Source organism: Phaenicophaeus curvirostris, chromosome 1, assembly GCF_032191515.1.
Source record: "Phaenicophaeus curvirostris isolate KB17595 chromosome 1, BPBGC_Pcur_1.0, whole genome shotgun sequence".
NCBI lineage: Eukaryota > Metazoa > Chordata > Aves > Cuculiformes > Cuculidae > Phaenicophaeus > Phaenicophaeus curvirostris.
In genome coordinates, this window is record NC_091392.1 from 188,574,600 (window position 1) to 188,598,003 (window position 23,404).

Here is a 23,404-nt window from a genome sequence, read left to right on the forward strand (position 1 = left end):
AGAGCCTCCCGACCCTCCAGCAGATCGACACTTCCACCCAGCTTAGTGTCATCCGCAAACTTGCTAAGGGTGCATTCGATGCCTTCATCCAGGTCATTGATGAAGACATTGAACAGGGCTGGACCCAGCACTGAGCCCTGGGGAACCCCGCTTGTCACTGGCCTCCAGCTGGATTTCACACCATTTACCACCACTCTCTGGGCCAGGCCATCCAACCAGTTTTCCACCCAGGAGAGTGTGCGCCTGTCCAGCCCAGAGGCTGACAGTTTCCGAAGCAGAACGCTGTGAGAAACTGTGTCAAAGGCTTTGCTGAAGTCCAGGAAGACCACATCCACAGCCTTTCCCTCATCCAGTAGCCGAGTCACTTTGTCATAGAAGGCGATCAGGTTAGTTTGGCAAGACCTGCCTTTTGTGAACCCATGTTGACTGGGCCTGATCACCCGGTTCTCTTGCATGTGCTTCATGATAGCACTCAAGATCACCTGTTCCATGACTTTCCCTGGCACTGAGGTCAGACTGACAGGCCTGTAGTTTCCTGGGTCCTCCCTGCGGCCCTTTTTGTAGATGGGCACAACATCAGCCAGCCTCCAGTCCAGTGGGACTTCCCCAGTCTTCCAGGACTGTTGGAAGATGATGGAAAGGGGTTTGGCCAGCACATCCGCCAGCTCCTTCAGTACCCTAGGGTGAATCCCGTCCGGCCCCATAGACTTGTGACTGTCCAGTCGGGCTAGCAAGGCTCTGACCACCTCCTCTTGGATCATGGGAGCCTCATTTTGCTCCTCTAGCTCCTGGGTTTGTACACAGGCGGAACGACCCTCCTTACGACTAAAGACTGAGGCAAAGAAGGCATTAAGTACCTCAGCCTTTTCCTCATCCCCTGTTACTGTTGTCCCTTCTGTGTCCAATAGGGACTGTATGGTCTCCCTAGTCCGCCTTTTATTATTTATATATTTGTAGAAAGATTTTTTGTTATCTTTCACTGACTTGGCCAATCCAATTTCTAGCTGAGCCTTAGCCCTTCTGATTTTTTCCCTACACAATCTCACTTCCCTCCTGTAGTCCACCCAAGAGGCCTGTCCCTTCTTCCAGAGGCCATAAACATTTCTTTTCTTCTTGATATCCCTCAAGATCTCTCTATTCAACCAAGCTGGCTTTCTCCCCTGCCGGCTTTTTTTCCGGACCACGGGGATGGCTTTCTCCTGAACTGCTAGGACCACCCCTTTGAAGAGCTCCCAGCCCTCCTGGGCTCCCTTGCCCTTGAGTACTGTCTCCCATGAGACTTCACCAACCAGCCTGCTGAAGAGATCAAAGTCAGCCCTCTGGAAATTTAATGTTACCGTCTTGCTAACCACCCTCTTCACTTCACCTAGAACAGAAAATTTTATAATCTCATGGTCGCTTAGTCCTAGGCGTCCACCTACCGCCACATCCCCTACAAGGCCTTCTCTGTTCACCAACAGGAGGTCCAGGAGGGCACCTTCCCTGGTTGGTTCATTCACCAACTGTGCAAGGAAGTTATCTCCCACGCACTCCAGGAACCTCCTAGACTGCTTCCTTTCTGCTGTGTTGTACACCCAGCAGATATCAGGCAGATTGAAGTCTCCCACCAGAACGAGAGGCATCGATCTAGAGATTAACCCCAGCTGTTTATAGAAGAGCTCATCAGCTGCTTCTCCTTGGTTGGGTGGTCTGTAACAGACTCCCATCACAAAATCTACCTTCTGGTGGGCTCCTCTGATTTTGACCCACAGGCACTCAACCTCCTCATCTCCACAATCCATCTCAGTGATGTCCAAGTCCTCCCTTACAAAGAGGGCTACCCCACCTCCTCTCCTACCCTTCCTGTCCCGCCTGAAAAGCTTATACCCCACCATAGTCGTACTCCAGTTATATGAGTCGTCCCACCACGTTTCCGTGATGGCAACAACATCATAGGCCCCTTGCCCTACGACAGCTTCCAGCTCTTCCTTCTTATTTCCCATGCTGCGTGCATTGGTGTAAATGCACTTCAGCTGAGCTGCCGAGCCTTCAGCCCTCCTAGAGGGAACAGGGTTCGTTCCCAACTGCCTGGTAACTGGATCAGTTGACACCAGAGTGCCTGCATCTCCCTTAACACCCCGAGGTGTGTTCTCCCCCACTTTTTGTGCGGTGAGGTACTGGTGGTCCTCGCCCGCGCACCCTCTCCCAATCACCAATTCCCCACATCCAGGCTCATTCCTGTCTAGCCTGGGCTCAACCCCCTCCCCCTTCACATCTAGTTTAAAGCTCGATTTATGAGCTTGGCTAGGTTTCTGGCAAGGGCTTTAGCCCCCCTAGGAGACCCATGTGTCCCGCCCTTAGCGAGAAAGCCTGGGGGTGCATGAGCCCCCCCATGATCAAAAAAACCAAAGCCCCTCTCCTCGCACCAGGCTCGGAGCCAGGTATTAATCGAATTCTTCCTCCTGGCTTCCCCCTCCTCTCTATTTAGCATTGGGATGGAGCAGAATACTACTTGTGCCCCAGAGCCCTCCATCACTTTCCCAATTGCCCTGAAGCCATTCTTGATGGCTTTGGCCTTTTTGTTATGCCATGCGGGCATTTTGAGAAGTAAACTTTACTTCTCAGTACTAAGCTGATCCAGTGCTGACATTTTGGGAAGTCAGGAGAAACAGTGGCCAGAAGTATCTCAGTGAGGTGTAGCCTGTGCAAACTACAGTAGTAGTAGCAAAACTACAAACTACAGTAGTAGCAAACTACAGTAGTAATCACTACTCTTTCTCTGAAACTTGTTTTGGGAGAAAAGTGTGGCACTGATGTGTGTAGATTCAGACTGGCACAGAAAAAGTGTTGAAACAGACTGTTTCTAAAAGTTACTCCTGCTGGTCTATATGCAGATGAAGACCGTAATCCTTCACTGTTCACAAGGAAAAAGACAGGAGCCAAAACCTTTAAGTAACGGAGTTTAATTCCATCTACAAGCCTTCTTCCAAAAAGGCAGCCCTCCCTGCCAGGGCAAGCAAAGAGGTGCTTCTTGATTTTGGTCCTGGTATCACCTGCAAATAGTGAGCTGAAAACAAAGTCTGAATTTTGCCTTCAGACTTGCACTTAAGGTTGGCCAGAAATCAAGTCACTGTTCTGTTCTAGGGAGTGTTGGAAGAATCTCACTGTAATTCAAATACACCTGTGGGTTAATAATTGTATCTTTTCAAAATAAGCTATCACACTGTTTGCCTTTGCCCTCACAGCTACAAGTAAACTATCAGTTGCATATACAGTTATGTGCGGATTATCTTTTGAGGTCGGTGTGGGTTTAAGCACGGAATAGCAGAGACTCACATACATAAAATATTTCCAAGATCACAGCTCTGGTGATGCACTATAACTGAAATTGGGATATGAAATTGGTACGTAAATAGACTGAGGGTTAAGCAGCTCGCTGACTGCAAGTGTTCTTGGAGTTATGGCCATCCAGTTGGCTGCTTTTCCAGGAAATAAGCAAAAATTCCAAACAAAATCGAGGTTTTAGGAGTAAATCAGAGAGGTTTCTGTATAACTTCCAGCACAATTAGCTAAGCTAGCAACATTAAGAAGTCAAGAGTTGTTTATCCATTAAAAGAAAGTAGGGAAATGGGTAGAAGTTTATGGGAACGAAAGTGGACTGCTGATGCCAGTGAAATATTTTCCAAAACTTTCTGTATAGGATGAAGGCACCGCATGATCCCATGTAAGAATATTGCAGCAGAAAGTAGTCACAAGTACTCAATATCCTCCCTGGGAAAACAGCTCCTGATTTAGGGGAAATGAGGCTGGGGCTGGTTATATGCTAATTCTCTTTCATTACTATGTGTTAGCAAAGCTGTTTAATACTCACTGCAAAGCCTGGATTTCACTCTCCTCTCATTTAATACCAGGTTACAATTGGAGTAATAAGCTCTTAAAAGCTTAGGTGTTCCAGTAAAATGAGATTTTGGCTAAAAATTATGTGTTGGTTTCTACCAGTAGCAGTGTTTTAGCTTTGGTGCCCTTAGCAATGAGAGAAGCAAGACTGGTAATAAAAGAGAATACGCTTCATTAGGATATTGAATGATTTAGTAGACATTTCAATGTCTCATTACAAACCTTAAGAAAGCTTTCTTTCTCCAGAGAGCCTGAACTCCCTCTGTCCCCCTTTTCCTAGACTTCAGAACAATGAAAATCTTAATTGTTGATTTTGAATCGTTTCCAGGTGTTTGTATGATGTATTTTGCTTAAGTCTTGGAAAATCAATATGTAGAATATTTGTATGGAGAAGGATATTGTCTCAGTGTTTCTCAGGCAGCAATGTCTGAGACTCTGAGGGCTAAACAATGAATGGAAACTATTTATCAGCTGAACGATTGCAGGATTTCTGATAAACTAAGCATCTTCTCTTGGCCTGTCGTGGTGAAGTATAAGCTGACACTATAGTCAGCTGAAATTGGCTTGTTAGAAAGGTGCATCTCTGAGTGATTAAAACAATTATTCTGGAATGTATTTGTCTCAAGCTCTTCAGGACTTTCAGAGTTAAAGCTTTCATGTAAATCTTGTCCCTGCTAGGAAAATTACCAGATGCTGACAGGGGGTGTCACCAGTGGCTCAGATGAACATATGCTGCATATGGCTTGGCTGCCAGTGCTGCCCGAGGAGGCCCTGTTACCTGCTGCCACAGACACTGCGGAAAACAGGTTTTAAACCAACCGATTTCAGCATAATAGTAAAGGTTAGTCTTTACACAGCGTTCAGATGGCCAATGAGACTGAATAGATACTCATAGACTGCCCTACCAAAATTTTCTCTGTGTCATAAAAGTTAGATGTGTTTTTACCAAGTTATTTTACAAATGCTGGGTTTTTTTGAGGTATACAGCAGTCCCAATGTCCTTGCACTGAGACTGTTATTGCATTATTTTTGAAGGGAGGCTGGAACTGAAATTGAATCAGAGATTGAATGGAAAGCACGCTAAAATCTCTTTTTACCTTAATGATTGATTTTAATCTCTGAATTTGACACAACAGTACTTCATAAAAAAAATGAATTAACCATTTTCTGGGAAGGTATTTTTCTGTCTTTTTCAGAGAAAATACTTGCACTATTTCCTGTTTAGGATGTTGCCAACAGAATTTTGCATTTCTTTGTGTCTCTTTTGCGAACCTGCTACAGGTACCCACCCAGCATCACCACCCACACACCCAGCTCTCCCCTACACGACTTGGCACCCTGTGACTTTGCAAAATAACATACAGAGAATAAACTGAGGGCACTTCCATGTTCTCCCAGCCCTTTCCAACCACAGCACTCCCACATAGCTCCTGAGTAAAATTTCAGGTCTGGAGCCATTTCAGGAGTCCTGTTGCTTTCCTCCCTGCCTTTGGATGCTGACTTCCACCTTCTGTCTTGCAGCAGCTCGGGTGCAGCCTGGGGAGCTTGTTCAACAGACAGCCTGGCAGGAAAAAAACAGACAGAAAGTCCAGTGTGTCTCTCTTTAAGTGGTGACATGGTCTTAGACTGGCTTGAGCAGTCACTTCTACCTTCATCTGTAGAGACCAGGTTCGAAGCAGATAATGTGAACAGCAGCAGGAGGGCTATGCAGAGCACAATATCTCTGGGTCACTGTGTGGTAGCGAAATAAAGCAAAGAAGCCGTTCCAGTTCTGGCACAGAAATAAAGTTTGCTGAATTATGTAATGAAAAGCAAGAGGTGAGAAGAGATCTGACTCAGGTAGTTAGCATTGCCTAGGCAAAACACAACCCTAGGACAGAATTGATGCCAACTGCTGCCCTTTCAATACTGCAGCTAGAAATAGAGCTCATACCTCCATCTTAGTATTTTAATTATGTACCCCAGCAGGTTCATGGAATGGCTGCTAAGTTTTTTCTCATTAAATTTTTGTAACCTGAAGTTTAACAAGGCTGTTTTAAAAAAGGGTACTGTGACTGACAGAAACTGAAGTGTCTGTTTTGCTGTTAGCTATGTTTAGGCAAAGACAGCTCACCAAAGTAAATCAACTTTTGCAGTAAGAATAGGTGTAATCCTTCAGGTTCAGAGCTATCCTGTGCTCTTACAAGACATAAATTGTTACCCAGATCTGTAAACTCCAGTTTAGAAGATTGATGGACCATCATCAAAAAAGGCAATTGAGTCTTGAAACAGGCACTTTAGTCTGAAGTCCTTTCAAAAAACTGGACTGTAGGGTTTATCCTCTGCAGGGGTAGATAATGGATTATTTTCTTTGTGTGTACACTTTTAAAGTGCTCATCTCCAGAAGCATCAAAGTGCCAGAGAAGCATTGATGGATTTGTCCTTGAAGGCCCATGGGTTATAAGGTAGTACTCCTATCATCACTTATTTTACACATATGGCACTTAAGCTGAGAAAAGCATGCTGAACTGCCAAGGTCAGAGAGAAACAAAATCCAGAATCCCTCTTCCCCAGACTCAGTCATAAAGGTATCATTCCTGACTTAGATGTGGCTTTCATTTTTTTTTCAGACGTTTTACCATTACTTTCAGGGCTGGTAAAATTCAGAGTTGTTTAAACTCTACCCATAGGAATATGAGTGTATAAGCCATAAAGGTCTCTTGGGGCACCGGTTCCAGTCTCCCCTTGTTTCAGACAATTATGCAATTTAGTACTTCAGATATACATAACTAACTCCATCTCAGGGTAATTAGGTTAGTTTTTCTTCCACAGCATTCTAATAGGAAGACAGTTGCCTGTTTCCAGTGTTCCAATTTCTAAAAGATTTCCCACCAAAATCTTTATAAAACATGCATAGATGTATACTGATAATATGGAGGAGCATTAACCAGGAAGCACAAGGAATTTTTTCCTTCCTTTGCAGGCAGCTTGGGAGCTCTGCCACTGGGAAATAGTCAAAAAAAACCAAACCCAAACAACCTCAAATGAAAAAACAGAAATCTAACAGAAATGTAGACAGAGATGCCAGCCAGTGGAAACCTCTGCTAGCTCAAATGAGCATACATTTACTAGTTTTTAGGGTCTCAAATAGCATGAATAAGCTGTGCCAATCCTACCCAATACCCTCTACTTAGACCTTTAGTGTATCTGAATGACCATCTTGTGCAGCTGCAATATGTCAATATGTATTAACTGCACTGATTCCTAGAAAAAATTATAATATTACAAATGACATCAGGCTGCAAAAGATTTCCTTGACTGCCCTGCTGATAAAAGATCTGATTTATAGTATGTATCGCTGTTTTAACAGGACCAGTAAGCTAGCCCCAAATTTATAAATTGGTATGTGTCCGATTCCATGTCCAGACAAACAAGCTTTCAAGTGAGCAGCATTGTGTTTTCTGCATCTTTAAAATGAAGGCTCAATTATTTTCCTGGCAAGATGGTTTGCTTAAATTTGATCATTTGAAAAAATGATCATTTGATGATTTGAAAAAAATTCTCTTGATTTTAATGTTAATAAGGAAGAAGTTAGGTAGCTATTGCAGCACCAGAGAAAGAGAAGGATGACTATTAGTTAAAGGCTTATCATTGCTTTGAAGTTTTCAGACAGGCTAAATTCAAAGTGTGTATTTTATTGAAAAGGCACAGCACATAAATTTTGTTGTAGCACTTCATTGGTATCCACTTTGTCCAAATTGTTTTTTTCTAGCTTTTCCACTCCACAAGATCCCTGATAGAGTAAATTAAAACAAAAAGTAGAAGTTAATGACAAACTTGACATAAAATTAGCAAGAAGATTGCTTTCTTTCCAAGAAAGAAAAAGAGACATGTTGAAGTTGGTAATTCAATCTTCTGGCACAAGAAATGTGCCCATGAATTTTAATTTAGTAACAAAGACAGCACATTTTTCATTGTAGAAAGAGACTAAACAAAGAAAGGAATTGACACTAATAGAAAAAAACCCCTGTGTGGTTCTTGAAGCACATGCATCCAGACTGTTTAGAAGCCTTCACTAATTAACAACAACAACAAACCCTGGTGGTTCTCACAAATGCTACCTGTTTCTACTTCTTTTTATCTTGTTGAGATATTTGCTGGTCTGACCTCATGAACCTATCAAAAGCTGTAATTATCCAAGGCATTTTGTCCTGGCCAGCATGGAGTTAACTAAGGTGTGCAGCTGCACTATCACCAGTTGGGTATTTCTATTGCATCATGCTGGGCCAATTATTCTACTGAGACTTGTTATTTTATTATAATAAGACTCAGAAGCAAGATGATCTTATAGGACTTTGCATAATTTCTACTGAGGTGGATTCATTCCTAATGAAGTCCACTGTCTGCTTCACTTTTAAAGCATTTCCATCTTTTCTAGTATCTGATGGACACTGTCTCTCTGCAGAGTTGCTGTATCCCTGCTCCCTTTGGCAGAGCTGAATGATTTAAAATAGAGTTGGGTGCTGCTTGCGAGTCCTCCTTGAGCTCAGGGAGAAACACCATTGCTCAAAAATCACATAAAACCATGAACAGCCCCTCGATGAGGCACGCACAAAAATGGATGAAGTGCACCAGCTGTTCTCTATGGCCTTTCTCTATGGCCTCCTCATTGCATAACAAGGCATCTTCATATCCTCAGGTAATTTTGGAAGGGGTAGTTGTGAACAGAGAGGACAGGATGGCAGGGTAATTATGTGGGTGGAGAAGAAGGTTGATAAAGAGCTTTTAATAGTCACGTTTACATGCTATTATTTCAAGCAAGAAAAAGAAATACAGAATGGCTGCAGGGCCATCAGATGCTGAGGCTAGGAATGTGACATAGGGAGGTATGGAAGGTAGAGCAGGAAGGAAGAGAAAGCAAGTGGCTGCAGAGTGGGACAATCTCTTCTTTTTCTGAGATTGCACCCTTTCCCCCCAGCTAGTCCATATAACTTCAATGGACCTCCATCAAGCAGAAAATCTAATGTAACCTTTTTCAAGGAAAAAAAAAAAGAGAAGTATATATGGTATAGAAAAAATGAGTTTTTTACTAATCCCTATTTCCTATTATTTCTGCCTACTTTACATCTCCATGGTCCTTTTCCTTCCTACATCTTGCACTTTGTGAGACATAAAATAAAGGTGGAATTCAGCCTTCCTAATTGGTAACGGGAAGTCTTCTTTATGTTTAAACACAATGATCTGTTTATTGGAAACTGCTGTTCTGTAGTACCAGCCATCTCTTCATGTCATGCTGTCTGAATAATGCCTCTTGAGGGCGGGGAGAAAGAATAGCATTGCAGTCAGACCCCGTGGGGTTATAAATAGCATTGTAACAGCCTGAAAGGCTGAAGCCATCATTAAGTTGCATGCAGCTGTAGTGGTGTAGGTGGGTGAGTAAGAGCAACTTGGAGATGGGATAATGGTAACCTGGTACACAAGGGTCATTTTTCATTGATGGCGTCACTCCATTGGGTTATTGTATTCCCCCTAAATTAGGTCTCTGTGTTCAACAGAGCTGAAAAAGCTCAGTGAAATGACCAGTAAAGCACATTTAAAAGAAGATTAGAGGGAAAACCAGATTGTTGTGTGTTATGATTTAAACCAAATTGCGATAAACTTTTCTCACTTTGGTCAATAATTGCCTTTATCAGCAGCAAAGTAAACAGGGACAGGAACTGGCCTTTTGCAAGTAGCATACCAGCTCCCTACATAAGGGCAATAATGACTTTCACTGGGCAAATTAAGACATTAACAGAGCAATTTAACCCAAGCTGTCCTTTGAGTGTTTACCTTAGCAACATGATTCATTTTCTGGAAGGGACTTTTTCAGTGCCAAGGCAACAAAGGTCTTGAATTTGGAAAATCCCTTTCAATTTATCATTACTAATTTAATTGCAGATACACACAAATGGAAAAATCCTGCATTAATTTCTCACAGCTTATATGTAAAACACATGAAAATAATTAGCAGCCTATGTTAGTTTGAGCTTGTATACACAAACATATTATTCCGTCATTTCTAAATTAACAAATTGAGATCTTGATCCTGCTCCCAGTTAAGTTGGTGGGGGAGCTGCCTTTAACTTCAATAGATATATGACTCAGCTTAATTCCCCCTGTGGGACCTGTCAATGTGTAAAGATTCCTTGGAGGTTAATTGCTTGCAGGAGTCTTTGCCTGGGATGTAAAAGGAAGGTACAAATTGCAGAGCTGGAGCATTAGCCATGTACTGCAGCCTGGAAAAGACACTGTCATTTAAAGCAAAGGGATCTCTTATTTCAGTAATCCTCATCTCAATAATTAAATGTGGTCACTCATTACTTCAGTGTATGTCTTAGAGCGCCACTTCCTTTGCCATCTTGCCCATTAACAGTTGAAGTAGGACAAATGCTTTTACATTTTCCTGAAGTTACTCCTTCTGGCTCTTCTTTTGTACTCTCTTTTAAGAGTACCTTTTAAAAAAAATCACTACTTTAAAACAGACTTTTAGAAAGTATTGATAAAAGAACCATGAAAGAAACATAATAGAGTTGTGGGAGTGGAAGAGAGGATTTCTAAACTAAGTAGAATCATTCTTGTTTAGACTTTTCAGCTCTGAGTGACTTTCTTGTTACATAAATGAGCCTTTTGCTATTCTGAGAAAGCTAAGAGATGTATCACTACTTATTAAAGGGAGGGGAGGGTTGTTCCTTCATCATCAAAACTCTATATTCTTTCTCCCCTGTCACATTTTTTGTAATCCTTTCCCACCTGTATTATACTCGGAATAATCCTTCTCATTCTTTGTCACATGCACATTAAACCTCTTTAAATTACAGACTTAGAGCTTCTAAAACAAGCATTTCATTTTTGCTTTGCTGAGTGTGATGACCATTGTCAAATCACCATTAGAAATGTCTAGCATGTACAAATATGAACATATTCATGGAGGAATTATCTTCATAAATTACTGTACTTGGTCAACCATAGCGTGTAATGCTGGCACTGCCACTCGATTCACTGCAGCCTTTGTTACTCATCTGGAGTTGAACTATTAGCCTGTAAGCTACACAGTACATAGCTCCATTTTTCAGAAATACCTATGAAAGCGCTATAACTTTGTTTTTATTTACACATTTTCAAGCATTCTCAGTAACAAATAGTATTAATTTTCTCAAGAAACAAAAAAAACCCTGGAAAACCAGCCAGGAACACCTCTTCAAAAGCATCTTTTTTTTTTTTTTTTTATCAGAAATTTGAATGACATTTTGCTTTTTTAGGATTGTGGGAAAACCTTTATACATGAAGGACTAATTTACAGAAACTTTGGTGTGTAACTTTGATGAGACACTGTGGCTTGTTCTTCATCAAATATTGTAAGAAACTGGAAAGCATTCAGGTTTATAGCTGAAAGAGTGATTTGCTTTCTTTCTTGTGGCAGTCCCATTGATAAATTTTGCTATGTATCATTTTGCGAAACCTTGGTGTGAAGGTATCTGAATACTATATACACTTCCCAACCCTTAAAAAAGTAATAATTCAGATTAAGAAAATATTTGGGCAATTACTGTTCTCCAGTACACAAGTTAATCCTTTTCTCAGACACCCTCTTTAGTGTGCTGCATCCGTGCTTCACTAAATAGTACATGAATATGGAAGGACAGACTGACTGGGAGAGTCTGAATAGGGTTTTAGCACACTACCAGTAGAAAACCTATGACTGGAAGATTCTAGCATTTACTTTTAGAAAGTTGACAAATGTCTAATTGACTAAATACTGTTATCTGTGTTATTGCAATTTTCTAGGTATTTCCTTTATTAAACATAATGACATTTTGGAAATGTGACAAAAAGCATGCTGTTAATCTGTCAGTACAGGCTCATGTCATTTCTGTCTCCTCAAGCAGTTTTTAATCTGCTGATGAGCTTCAAATATACTTAAAAGAAGATTTCAGATTTTGAAGTTATCAGAATTTCTTCTGTTTCAGAAACATGATTGGCTGCACAAAGGAGAGACCCAAATTACTGGCTCAGTTCACCTCAGTAGTGTTTTCTGCTTTCCCTTTTTTTCCAGCTTGTAGTTAGAAGACACAGGTAGGAACTGGGGGTTCCCTTCTCTGAGGGGGATTGTGGATTAAAAAGGGTAGTCAAAAATTATGTGGTGGATATCGCTGGGATATTTATGGAAAGGAGTGTGCAGGAACATAGGAACATAAATCCACTGAAATTCAGGTTTGAATAATGTGTTAGAAGTTTTCAAGTGACTAGCATAGACCCCTTAGGGGTACCAGGGAGTCTGTGAGATTAGTTTACAAGTCCTGTGGAAAGTGGTTTTGAGGTTAACTTTTGATACACGTATTGTTTCATAGAAATGAAATGATATTTCCCTTAATGTTGCTGCTAGAGTCATTCTCTTGGCCAGTTCAGGGCCTTCACTGAGTCCCCTTTAAGATACTTCCTTTTCCCGTAGTCTGAAGCAGATAATCCTTGCCTGCAGTGACTTCAGAACTTCCATCAGGTAGTCCCAATCTAACACAGGTCACCAGTGATGGTCCATATGGACCCTCTCCATGTCATGTCATCATTTCCAGTCCTAATCTCAATTTCCCCTTAACTTCCTATGCCCAACCCTACAAAGCAACCACTTCACCCTGTCATTTGAGTAATTCTTCAAAACTCACTCTTTTCACCGGGCACACCACAAAGCTGAGGCCAGCAAGATCTGGGCAGGTGTCAGGCTGCGCCTGCTGCTGGGGACTGTTGGAAAATCCTGCGGTCACTCCCAGAGTTATTTGCTACCTCATTTGACCTACATCCCTTAAGCCCATTTGTTTGCCTCACCCCCTAACTACACCTTGTCTTTGAGAGTATGTCTGTGCTGCTCTCAAGAGGAGTAATTACAGCATGTACAGTCACACCAGTCTCAGTGGAGAGGTGGTAGGGTTGATGGCCTTTGTTACTTCTTTAGCGTGTCTATTCTGCCGTGCATTCTCGGTTGTCCCATTTTCATTTTGCCTCTTACCTGAGGTACATTAAACCAGTTTTAGTTATGTATACAGGTCCCATCCAAGCACAGAAATATTTTTAGACAATAAACTGTTTGAGCAAGGACTACCATTTGTTACGGGTCTTTGCCAGGAGTAATGCCATGGGACATTGTCTCACAAAATTTTCCTTGTAGTAGATGAACACTGTTCAGATTGTGCATAAAATGTTATGCTTGCTGTCAATTCTGAGGAACAGTAGTGAACCAAAAAGTTGTCCAGATTTGGGACTGAAAGACAGCCTGGGAACCAAGCATGAGTATCTGAAAGAGCCTGCTGATGGCAAGAACTTATTTTTTCAGCATTTATATCTTTAAGCTTAATAGAGAAAACCACATTTAGGAGAATATGCTAATTTGTCCTCCAGTAAAAAAATTGTGTTTGGCACCAGAAACACAATGGGACCTGAATCCAATTTAAATAATAGATGAAAATATATTTCTATATTGCGGATGTGAGAATGTCCAGAGGAGGGCCACAAAGTTAGTGAAAGGTTTAGAAGGGAGCTGTATGCAGAGTGGCTGAAGTCACTTGGTCTGTTAAGCCTGGAGATGAGGAGACTGAGGGGAGACCCCATTGCAGTTTACAGCTTCCTCACAAGGGGAGGAGGAGAAGCAGGTGCTGATCTCTTCTGTTGGATGACCAATGATAGGACCCAAGGGAATGGCAGGAAGATGGGCCAGGGGAGATTAGGAAAAGGTTCTTCACCCATAAGGTGGTGTACCACTGGAACAGTCTCCCCGGGGAAGTGTCCCATGTAGGGACAGGAATCCTTGTGGGTCCCTTCCAACTAAGGACTGTGAATCCAACTCAACTCCGTAAATATTAGAATGATAAAACGGCTTGGGTTGGAAAGGACCTTAAAGATCATCCAGTTCCAGTCCCTCTGCCATGGGCAGGGACACCTCCCACCACACCAGGCTGCTAAAAGCCCCGTCCAACCTGGCCTTGAACACCTCCAGGGATGAGGCAACCACAACTTCCCTGAGAAATCTGTGCCAGTGCCTCACCACACTCATAATGAAGAATTTCTTCCTAATGTCCAATCTAAATCTTCTTCCATCCTATTTATTCCCCTTATCACTACATGCCCTTGAAAAAGTCCCTCCCCAGCTTTCTCTTAGGTCTCCTTCAGGTACCAGAAGGTCGCTATAAGGTCTCTCCAGAGCCTTCTCTTCTCCAGGCTGAACAACCCCAATCTCTCAGCCTGTCCTCACAGCAGAGGTGCTCTAGCCCTCTGATCATCTTTGTAGCCCTCCTCTGGGCCTGTTCCAACAGTTCCATATCCTTTGTGAATTCCAGAACTGGACACAATATTCCAGGCGGGGTCTTGGAAGAGCAGAGCAGAGGGGCAGAATCCCCTCCCTCAACCTGCTGGCCACAATTCTTTTGATGCAGCCCAGGATACGGTTGGCCTTCTGGGCTCTTATATATTTATGAATATAAATATTTTATATTTGTATAATTTAGTGTTCTATACCAGATATACCTCGCTGGGATGAAAAACCGTGACAGCTGATCTGAGGCTTCTTAAACTGCTTTGGGCTGACCAGGAGGATCACTGATACCCTGTAGGGAGGTGGACCGCTTAGTCTGAGGATGGGAGATGGAGAACGGACTCGTGTTTGAGGAGGAGCGAGCGCTGGTACCCGCGTTGTCCAGCCGGCCGGGGGTCGGCGCAGGAGCCCGTGTGGGACCCTCGGCAGCGGTGCGGGTGAGCCGAGCGGTGATGCTGCGGCTTCTTGAAGGCACCAAACGCACCGCGTGCGGCCGCGCCCTCCCTCCTCCCGGGGCATCGCTCCCTCCCTCCCCGCTCCGGCCCCACGGAGCCGCCTCGGGGCGGAGCCGCCGCTGCCCGGGGCTCTGCCCACCCCCCGCGGCGGGCGATGCGGCGGCGCCGGGACGCGGGGCTCGGAACGCCCCGCCGAGCATCGCTCCTCCTGCCGCGCTGCCCCCCGCCGGCTCAGGTGCGGTTCCTCCCTCTCTGGGAACTTCTCTGCCGTGCGCAGCCTCTGCTTCTCGTTACAGTTACATGCTCAGGGTTTGGGTTTTTTTTTTTTTTTCCGCGTGGAAAGTGGCGAGCGGCAAGAGCGGCGCGGGGGGTCAGTGCCCGACGGGCTGTGGCCGGGCCGGGGGAGGCTCTGTCCGGCTCGGCTCGGTTCGGCTGTGGCCGCCTCCGCTCTGCTTTGCCCGGCTCGGTTCTGCCTTCCCTTGCGGCCGGAGCGGCCCCCGCCGCGACGCTGCGAGCGAGGGGGATTGAAAGCAGCGGCGCGGGAGGTTTCAGGCGTCTCGGCGAAACACGAGAAACCCCTTCGATCCGCGGAGGCGCGGGGGCTCGCGGAACTCGGCCCGGGAAGGAGGGAGCATCCCCGCCGCGGCGGGTACGAGCTCCGCGGCCGCCGGCGCCCGAGCCCCTCCGCCCCGCGGCCGCTCGGGTGGGAAGGAGACAAAGAAGGAGACGGAGCTGCCTCTTTCCCCGCTGTGCGTTTTCTCTCTTCTCTTTCGCGTGTGTGGGGGGGAGCCCCACACAGCGGTGGGTTTGTGGAGACCTCGCCGGCTTTTGCAGAGAGAACCGTGCCCCGACCTGCGTTTCTGAGGTTGGACCGGGCATCCCGGTGGCTTTGGGCGCCGTGGGGCAGTGAAAGCACCTGCCTGGCCCCTCGGCCGGGGGCGCCCTCAGCTCTCCCAGCCCCGCAGCCGGATCCCCCACGCTCAGCTCGGGGCAGATCCCTTATGCGGCATCTCCCGGTCACAGCGGCTCTGCTCGCCGCCGAATTAAAGTTTCCATCGTGCTGGCGTGACGGCACAACCCACCTACTGCCTTTACGTACTTCTGAAGCTTTTTTTCCTTTGCTGTACGCTTGGTGTAACTGTCAGGTGTGCAGCTCTTAGGGGACAGACAGTGTCGTGTAGCCTTCTGACAGCAGCAAGCATGAGAAAAAAATATGTCTGTTTTCCTTTTCTTCACCTGCTGTTTGAAGATTAGGTGACACGTGACCGCATGACTGGATTTTAGGATGAAAACTTCTGATGTGTCTTGGAGCTCAGTGCTGAGCGCTGGGAGGAGGAAAACTGGATTGATGTTGGTGTTTTCTCTCTCTATGTGATTATATTTTTAGCATTGTAAATTAGGTGTGGTTGTCATACTGAATCGACTAGCTTATTAAGCATTAGAAAACCAAGTACATATTGAAATTATTCTGGTCTCTTAAATTGCTAATGAATGCCATTACACTTTGAAGGAGTTATGAATGTTTTCTCTGCAACATACCTTTGTCTGGCAAAAAAAGAGCTCCTTAATTTTTTGTGTGTCTTCACTTCTTACAATGGGGCTCAGACTTCTTTTAGTTGTGGACTTCGTAAGGAATTTCTGTAACGGTTGCTTTTGTTTTCCTGATGCAGGCAGTGCAGCCTGAGGAGGTCAGCTCACCCCGTCAATGTGAAAGCAAGACAAACCAAGGTGCAGCAGATGAAGAAGGGGCATCGAGGTCGGCTGATGGAGACAGCAGTGTCGCTCTGACCTACCCCAGCCTCCATCTCCGTGCATGTAGTGTCGAGAGCATGACAACATTTCCCAATGGCTGTGGAAATGGCACCACTGTTACTTGTATAGTTATGGATAATAAAGAGCCTCCAAGCCAGACTAGCTGTGTCACTCATAATGGGGGATGCAGCACCAGCAACAGTCGTGAAGAGGAAATCCCAGAGGATAAACTCAGCCCTTCCAAAATCGTGCGCTTTTTCACCACCCCTCGGAAACGGGCTAATTCCAGCTCTGACAGGCCTCGTTCTCTGGTTTTGATGGGTAACTCATCCACGTGGAATGCTTTGTCTTCCATCAAAAAGATGGGATCTTTCAAGAAGTTGAAATCTTCAGTTCTCCAAGGAATTCAAGCAAGGGAATGCTCAGATATCTTAAATGAGAATGGCATAGGCAAGCATGGTTCAAACGGGGCGGTGATGCAAGTTCAGACAAACAGGTATTCCTATACGGGGCCTCTACATGATTTCCAGAATGCAGTGGATGGTTTAGCTTCTGACTGCTCTGATGCAGAGGAGAGCGATGAGTCTTTCCTGAGGAACACTCATCGCTCACGCAGCATCAGGCGGGCCTATGGTGCTGGCCGTATAAACTTGCTGGACATGGATAAAGTTCAGAGTCATCACAACTGTACTAGGCCAACATCACCTGTCAGTGTGGAGCCAAAGATCTGTGAAATTTTGGTGAAAAACTCTGAAAATAACAGGATCATTTATCGGAGAAGCAAAAGCTCGGATAACTTGAACTTTCTGAAAAAAAGCTCATTCAAACGGAAGTCCACCTCAAACCTCACTGACCTCAAGGCTTCAAATGAAAAAGAGATGCCAACAAGGACCATGAGTGTTAATTCTGCTGACTCAGACAAAAGCAGTGGGAACTCTGAGAGGCGATCCAAGCGATGGAAGAGCCCTATCAGGGCAAAGGATTTTGACCGAGTGTTGAAACTTGTCAGTAATGTTACAGATGTTGCATGGAAGAAGGATGGCTCTAAGAGCACAGAGCCTTCTTCCAATGAGCAGTCCCAGAGGATAAGGTCAAGCAGCAGACTGCACGATGACTACTCCCGCAGGGTTTCCAGCAGCACAGATCATGACAGAAAGAGATGCACCTCCCCGGTATCTAGTCCAGACTCTTCCTTGCCAGGAACACCTTGCCTACCATGCCCTGCAGTTGGTCAGGATAAAGAAGCTAAAATGAATGTAACTGTTGCTGAAGATGAAAGCCTCAGGACATCATCAGGTATCCCAGACTCTGGCAGCTTATCACCCACGCTCACTGACATTAGTCCATTTCCCAATGAAGTGTTTTATTCAGACTCGGATGAACCAAAAGTTACCCAGCAGTTTACATGTGAAATTGAAAACCACCACGTTCCAGTGAGGCCAACTACTCCAAAACCTCAAAGTCCCACTGCAGAGATGGTCAAGTGCAATATGGATTTCCAGTGCCCAAACCATCACAGCACGTGTTCACTGAGCTCATCAGAGAGTGAGGATAGAGTCGAAGTACCAGGGCCGAAGCTGGGCAGGAATCCTGTTTGCTTCCAGGACTCGGTGCAAACCATGTATTATGATGATGGAAATGAAGACAGTGGCATAAGCAGCCACTCTCAGCTGAGCCTAAATTTAGCCTCTGGTGCTGAAGAGAAAAAGGAAGAGGTAAGAAAGAAAGCAAAATTCTTTAGAAGCTGTATATATATGCGCGTGTTTATATATATATGTAATGTATCAGGTTTTGTCTGTATTAATGCAAAACAATGCAAACAATGCAAACCAACCTGAATGCTAATGGCTGTTGCAGCTTGTTATTGGTAAAATATGCTGACAGCAATTATTTCCTTTAATATATTCTTTTTGGATGCTAACATTAAATTATTTTTTCTGTGTGCATTAATATGAAAGAGTTTTGGCAGCAAAGCTATTCATGTATGTCTTTTACCAGCCTAAGCAGCATCTGGCTGTGTTTCCTTACAAGCTGAAAGGTCTCTAAAGTTCTAAGTCTTTTAAAGTGGTGTTGATGCAGTGGAAGCCTTACAGAAGCCGGTAGTACTTGTAAAGCTGTGGTGTGAAAGATACAGTGTAGAAGTTTAAGCATTCAGCTCTCTCCTATGTTTTTGCCACACAGGGATGGCCATGCTAAGGGTAAACTGGGTATTTATTTGCCTGCAAATTTTAGACAGCAATACTTTACCTACTGGGCTGAAATGTTCTACTGTTGCTGATAATCTTCTGTTAAAGACAGATGCATCTAATGCATAATTTTATACTCCCGGTATATATAGCGCAGCATCTCTGAGGTAAGTTCACATAATAACCCTGTGCCCTTGCCTCAACTACTGTGTGAATTGGCACTGGAGCAGTTGTAATGATTTGTCAGCGTTGGTGAAGAGCTGTCAGGCGTATCGTGCACCTCTCTGAGATGGTGTGGCTCACCTCAGCCCTGGTGATGTACAGTAATGTAGTTTTGAGCTACTCAGGGTCAAGCGGCAGAAAAAGGTTTGCTACACATTAGGAAAAATCCACTGGGGCAAAAATGCCTCTGAATCTGTATGCATATGGAAACCATTTACAAAACAAAGCTAACAGAACTTTTAAGCTGCCTCAGTTTGACTTTAGATATGAGATAGACAAAGGCAATTGCTGCAGCTGTGCAAACTTCAGCCTTTCATGCTATAAAGTCTTGGGAGTGTCTGCAAAGCCATCTTACTTCTGAAAGTCTGGCAAGGTTTTTGCAAACTAACTATAAATGGTTACAGACTTTATCAATACTGTCCTTCTAATGGAGAAAAGTAAGTTTGTTTACTATAGTGCTTGCAGCTGTGGTAAGATTGGAAAAATAAACCAAATCTATATACATGTTGGGGCCCTAACTCCCTTTCTGGAGTTACAGAGTTGCCAAAGCCATCCAGCTTTTCCAAAACTCTCACTTGAAAGCCTGTGCAGGGAGATGCGTTCACACTGCCAGAAGAGGCAAGAGCACTAGCGTGGATGCATGTCAGTTGTATTTCTCGGGAATCAAATCGAGTAGAATTAATGCTACTCATCTACCATCTAGTGGTGACCCAAGAGAAATTCAGCTTGTCCCTTCCCTTGGCTCCTGACAAACCAGTACTGTTTTTCAATGAATGTGTATATTAGATGGATAAAAGTTACTGCAGTTTTAGTTTTAATACCACATTCTGTTTTTATCTAGCATGCAATTTAAAATTTCTCTATATATTATAACATATTTTAGGTTATTTGTGGGCTTTTTATTACTTACTGGAATTGCCTAAAATACAGAGCATACACTGATGGCAGCTCTGGGGTTGTGTAGTGGGCAGGCGGCTGCTGTAGGATGGAGTCCTGCAGGAGATGAAGGAGATGGTGTGGGGGGTGGACTCCTCCACTGCTGGGGCAGCTGTAGTCCCCTCCCTCTGTTGCGAGCACTGGCTGGAGCCCTGTGTGTATGGCAGAACAACTGTGGCCACTCAAGTCCTCTTCTGATCCAAAAAACCCAACATTTTTGGAGGTGGTAGCTGCAAATTGGAAGCAGGAGGTATGCAGCACAGAGTTTACTTCTGTCTTACTATGCAAGGGGTGAAAACTCTGTCCTTTCTTTTTCTCATGCCTGCTTCTCACCCCATATACAGCCCTACGGCTGTGACTCTCAGAGTGACTGCAAAACAGAGAGAGTGGTATGGTTTCTCCCTGCCACTTATTTGGAGAGTTTCATATCTCATTTCCTCTTCCTTTACAGTGTGCTTCCTTCACTGTGGAGGTAGCTTGGCACCAAAGATACTTATGCCAAGTTATATTTTAATTGGAGTTTATGCAGCCTGCAGGCACTCTTATGAATGCCACATACTCACACAATGAAGTCATTGGGGTTTGAACTTTTGACTACAATTCATTTTTAACTCTACCTTAGAGCTCCATGTTACAGAAATGTACCCACCCAGCAAGTTGTTCCTGTGGCAGTCCAGTGCTTGATTCATTCTAAACAATCATTTGAGGTGTAATGCTGAGCAAGGTGAATCCCAAACTTTTAAGACTTTGTCTGAAGTTCAAGTACACTGTGTTGATGGACAATTCCCTGATGTTTCCATGTTCGTGCATCTTCTTTTCTGTAAGGATTTAATGTAAAAGCCAGTATGTATTCCAGTACAGCCACTAAAATCTCCGTGACTTGGAGATATTATTTTTTTACAAAGCTTACAAGGTGCTAAGCAGTCAGGCTCAAGCATGTTCTCCTTTCAAGACAGACTGCCATAGCTGGAAGCAATTCTAGTTTATTTCCTTACCCACTCATCTAGTAGACCAGTTGGCAAATAAAGTCTGTGGAACTTTATCCATCTCTGTATTTTCCCAAATGTGGAAATGAAACATTTGTAGCTTGCATTTCCCCATGCTGTAAAGCTGATTTTGCAGTATTCGCACAAGGGCATCAATCCATTTACTTGAGATCCTGTCACTTCTGTCACTGTTGGTTTCACCAAAAGGCAAGATTTGGCCTGGAGCAGGGGAGATATTTGTCCTTCTCAGTTGTTGGTCCTGCCAGAGGTTTCTTCCCAGGGAAGAGCTAATTACGTGCAGCCTGGAGCTGTGCCTCAGCGCTTCTTAAGCTACAGAGGCATGAGTCACCATTGCTCATATGTGGCATCCCGTGCCTTCCCAGTCTGCTTTATGCCACTGTCATTTGTATTCAATATGTTGCTTTTAAACAGCGTCAGGAGATGATTAAGCACAAGTTTGTATTTGGACTGTTCCATGTAGTCTTTACTTTCATGAAGAGGAGGCCCCTGTCACTGAAAATAACAAAAACTTGAACCCTTTGCTTTGGACTGGCACAGCCACCAAGGCTGCCTAAACAAAGCACTGTTCTGAATTTGTTACAAAAAAAGACAAATCAAGTTATTTGAGATTTCACCCAGTCTTTCAAAAGCTCTTAGAGCACCTGCTATTTAAGTTGCCTTGCTGGCATCTGGTTTCATAACACACCAGACTTTTTATTACTTAAATACCTTATCTGCATGACTATAAATGTATGATAAATTATAGCGAAGAGGTAACTCTGCTGTAATTAGGGGTGAGTCACATTTTTTTTGCAGACTGTGTTTTAAGTGTTCTAAGACCTGTCTGTTGACTCATTTACGTTCATGCCATGTAAAAGTTGGTAGTCCCAACTAATCTGCGTCGTGTAGTCCTTCAGCACTCAGCTGTTGGCAGAGTTGAGCTGATCTTCCTGTACAGATCTTTAGGCTTTGAATAAGCACATATGGCTTAACTTGGGAGACAACTTATGGAGGAGAAGAGGAAGAAGAAGTGTATGGATGGGAATACAGAGAAGATTCAGCTCTGTCCTCCCTGAGCAGCCCTGTGGAAAGGGATCTGGTGGTTCTAGTCAATGGCAAGTTGAACATGAGTCAACAGTGCACCCTGTCAGGCAAGAGGGCCAACTGTCTCCTGAGCATTGCTAGCTGATCAAGGGAAGGGATTGTCCTGCTATACTCTGAACGGGTGCAGCCCCACCTTGAGTACTGTGTGCAGTTTGGGGCACCACATTATAAAAAGTATTTGAAGCTACTGGAGAGTGTCCAGAGAAGAGCCACAAAGTTGGTGAAGGGTTTAGAGGAGGAGCAGTATGAGGAGTGGCTAAAGTCACTTGGTCTGTTCAGCCTGGAGAAGAAGAGACTGAGGGGAGACCTCAGCACAGTTTACAGCTTCCTCACAAGGGAAGGAGGAGGAGCAGGAGCAGGTGCTGATCTCTTCTCTCTGGTGACTAATAATAGGACCCAAGGCAATGGCAGGAAGATGTGCCAGGGGAGGTATAGGTTGGATATTGGGAAAAGGTTCTTCACCCAGAGGGTGGTGGAGCACTGGAATAGGATTCCCAGGAAAGCAATAAAGGCACCAAGCCTGACAATATTCAAGAAGCATTTGGATAATGCCCTCAAACACGTGGTGTGAATGTTGGAGGTTTTCTATGCAGGGACAGGAGTTGGACTCGATGATCCTTTTGAGTCCCTTCCAACTCAGGACATTCTATAGTTATCCTTCTGATTTATTCCTTTGAAATGTGTCCTTACAGTGAAGGACCAAAGGTTGGTGGCTCTATGTGGTCATGTTCAGAACCCACAAAGAACATGCAGCAGCCAGGAGATGAGGATGGGCATCCTTGGTACCTACTGTTCTAGAGCACTGTGGGGCTAGGCATAAGCACACCTCCTGGTTTCAGATGTTTTCAGCTGTTTTCAGCTGTTTTCAGCTCTCCAAGCTCTTCTTTTTGTATCTATTCACCTCTGGTTCATCAATGTGCAATTCAGTGTGACTTAATCAGATGAATCTGTATAACTGAAAATGTGCTAAACTGTGAAAGATGATTAGGTAAAGTAAATAAAGGTGAGGACTTCTTAAACTAGGATTACTCCTCTGGGGCTTGTACTGCAGTGGCGCTCTGGTCTTGCTGGCCATTGGGCCTGGAGGCAGCAGCAGAGCACAGGCTCTCAAAGCACCTCTGATGGCAAAGTTCAGGTAGACCGAGCGACATCAGATTTCTGCTAAACTCTGAGTTGCTCTGCCAAGTCATGCTATGTTTACACAATGTCTCCACCCTTCACAGTTGCTCAAAAACTAACTTCCAAGGCTGCTTGCCCAGCAGAAGCCACTCTGCATTGCTACAAAGCCAAACTGCAGAACTGATCCCTGAAATAATGCAGAAGAGAGCCCTCAAAGGACGTGTATGTGTTCCTGTTGCAGCAAAAACTCTTCCAACTTGCAGCAGCAGAGCTGTCTGCCATTCAGTAAAGCCTGTAATCATTTGTTGCTCTGTCCTCTACTAGGAATAAGAAAAAGAAAGCAGTGGTGACAGATCAGGTTAAATTTTAGACCAAGTAACTCTGCAGTGCTGAATAAAATTGCCCACTCCTGAAAACTGTATAGCAATACAGGGGTTACTATCATCC

At 44.3% G+C, this 23,404-nt stretch overlaps 1 protein-coding gene across 4 annotated transcripts in view; it reads left to right on the forward strand.

Annotated features, from left to right (window-relative positions):
* SPATA13 (spermatogenesis associated 13) overlaps positions 1–23,404 on the forward strand; it is a 161,875-nt gene that overhangs the window by 95,879 nt on the left and 42,592 nt on the right. For all 4 annotated transcript variants that reach the window (XM_069883227.1, XM_069883224.1, XM_069883225.1 and 1 more), the window contains exon 2: positions 16,323–18,119. In XM_069883227.1, coding sequence (XP_069739328.1) covers positions 16,323–18,119 — 1,797 coding nt within the window. The remainder of the gene's footprint in view (positions 1–16,322; positions 18,120–23,404) is intronic.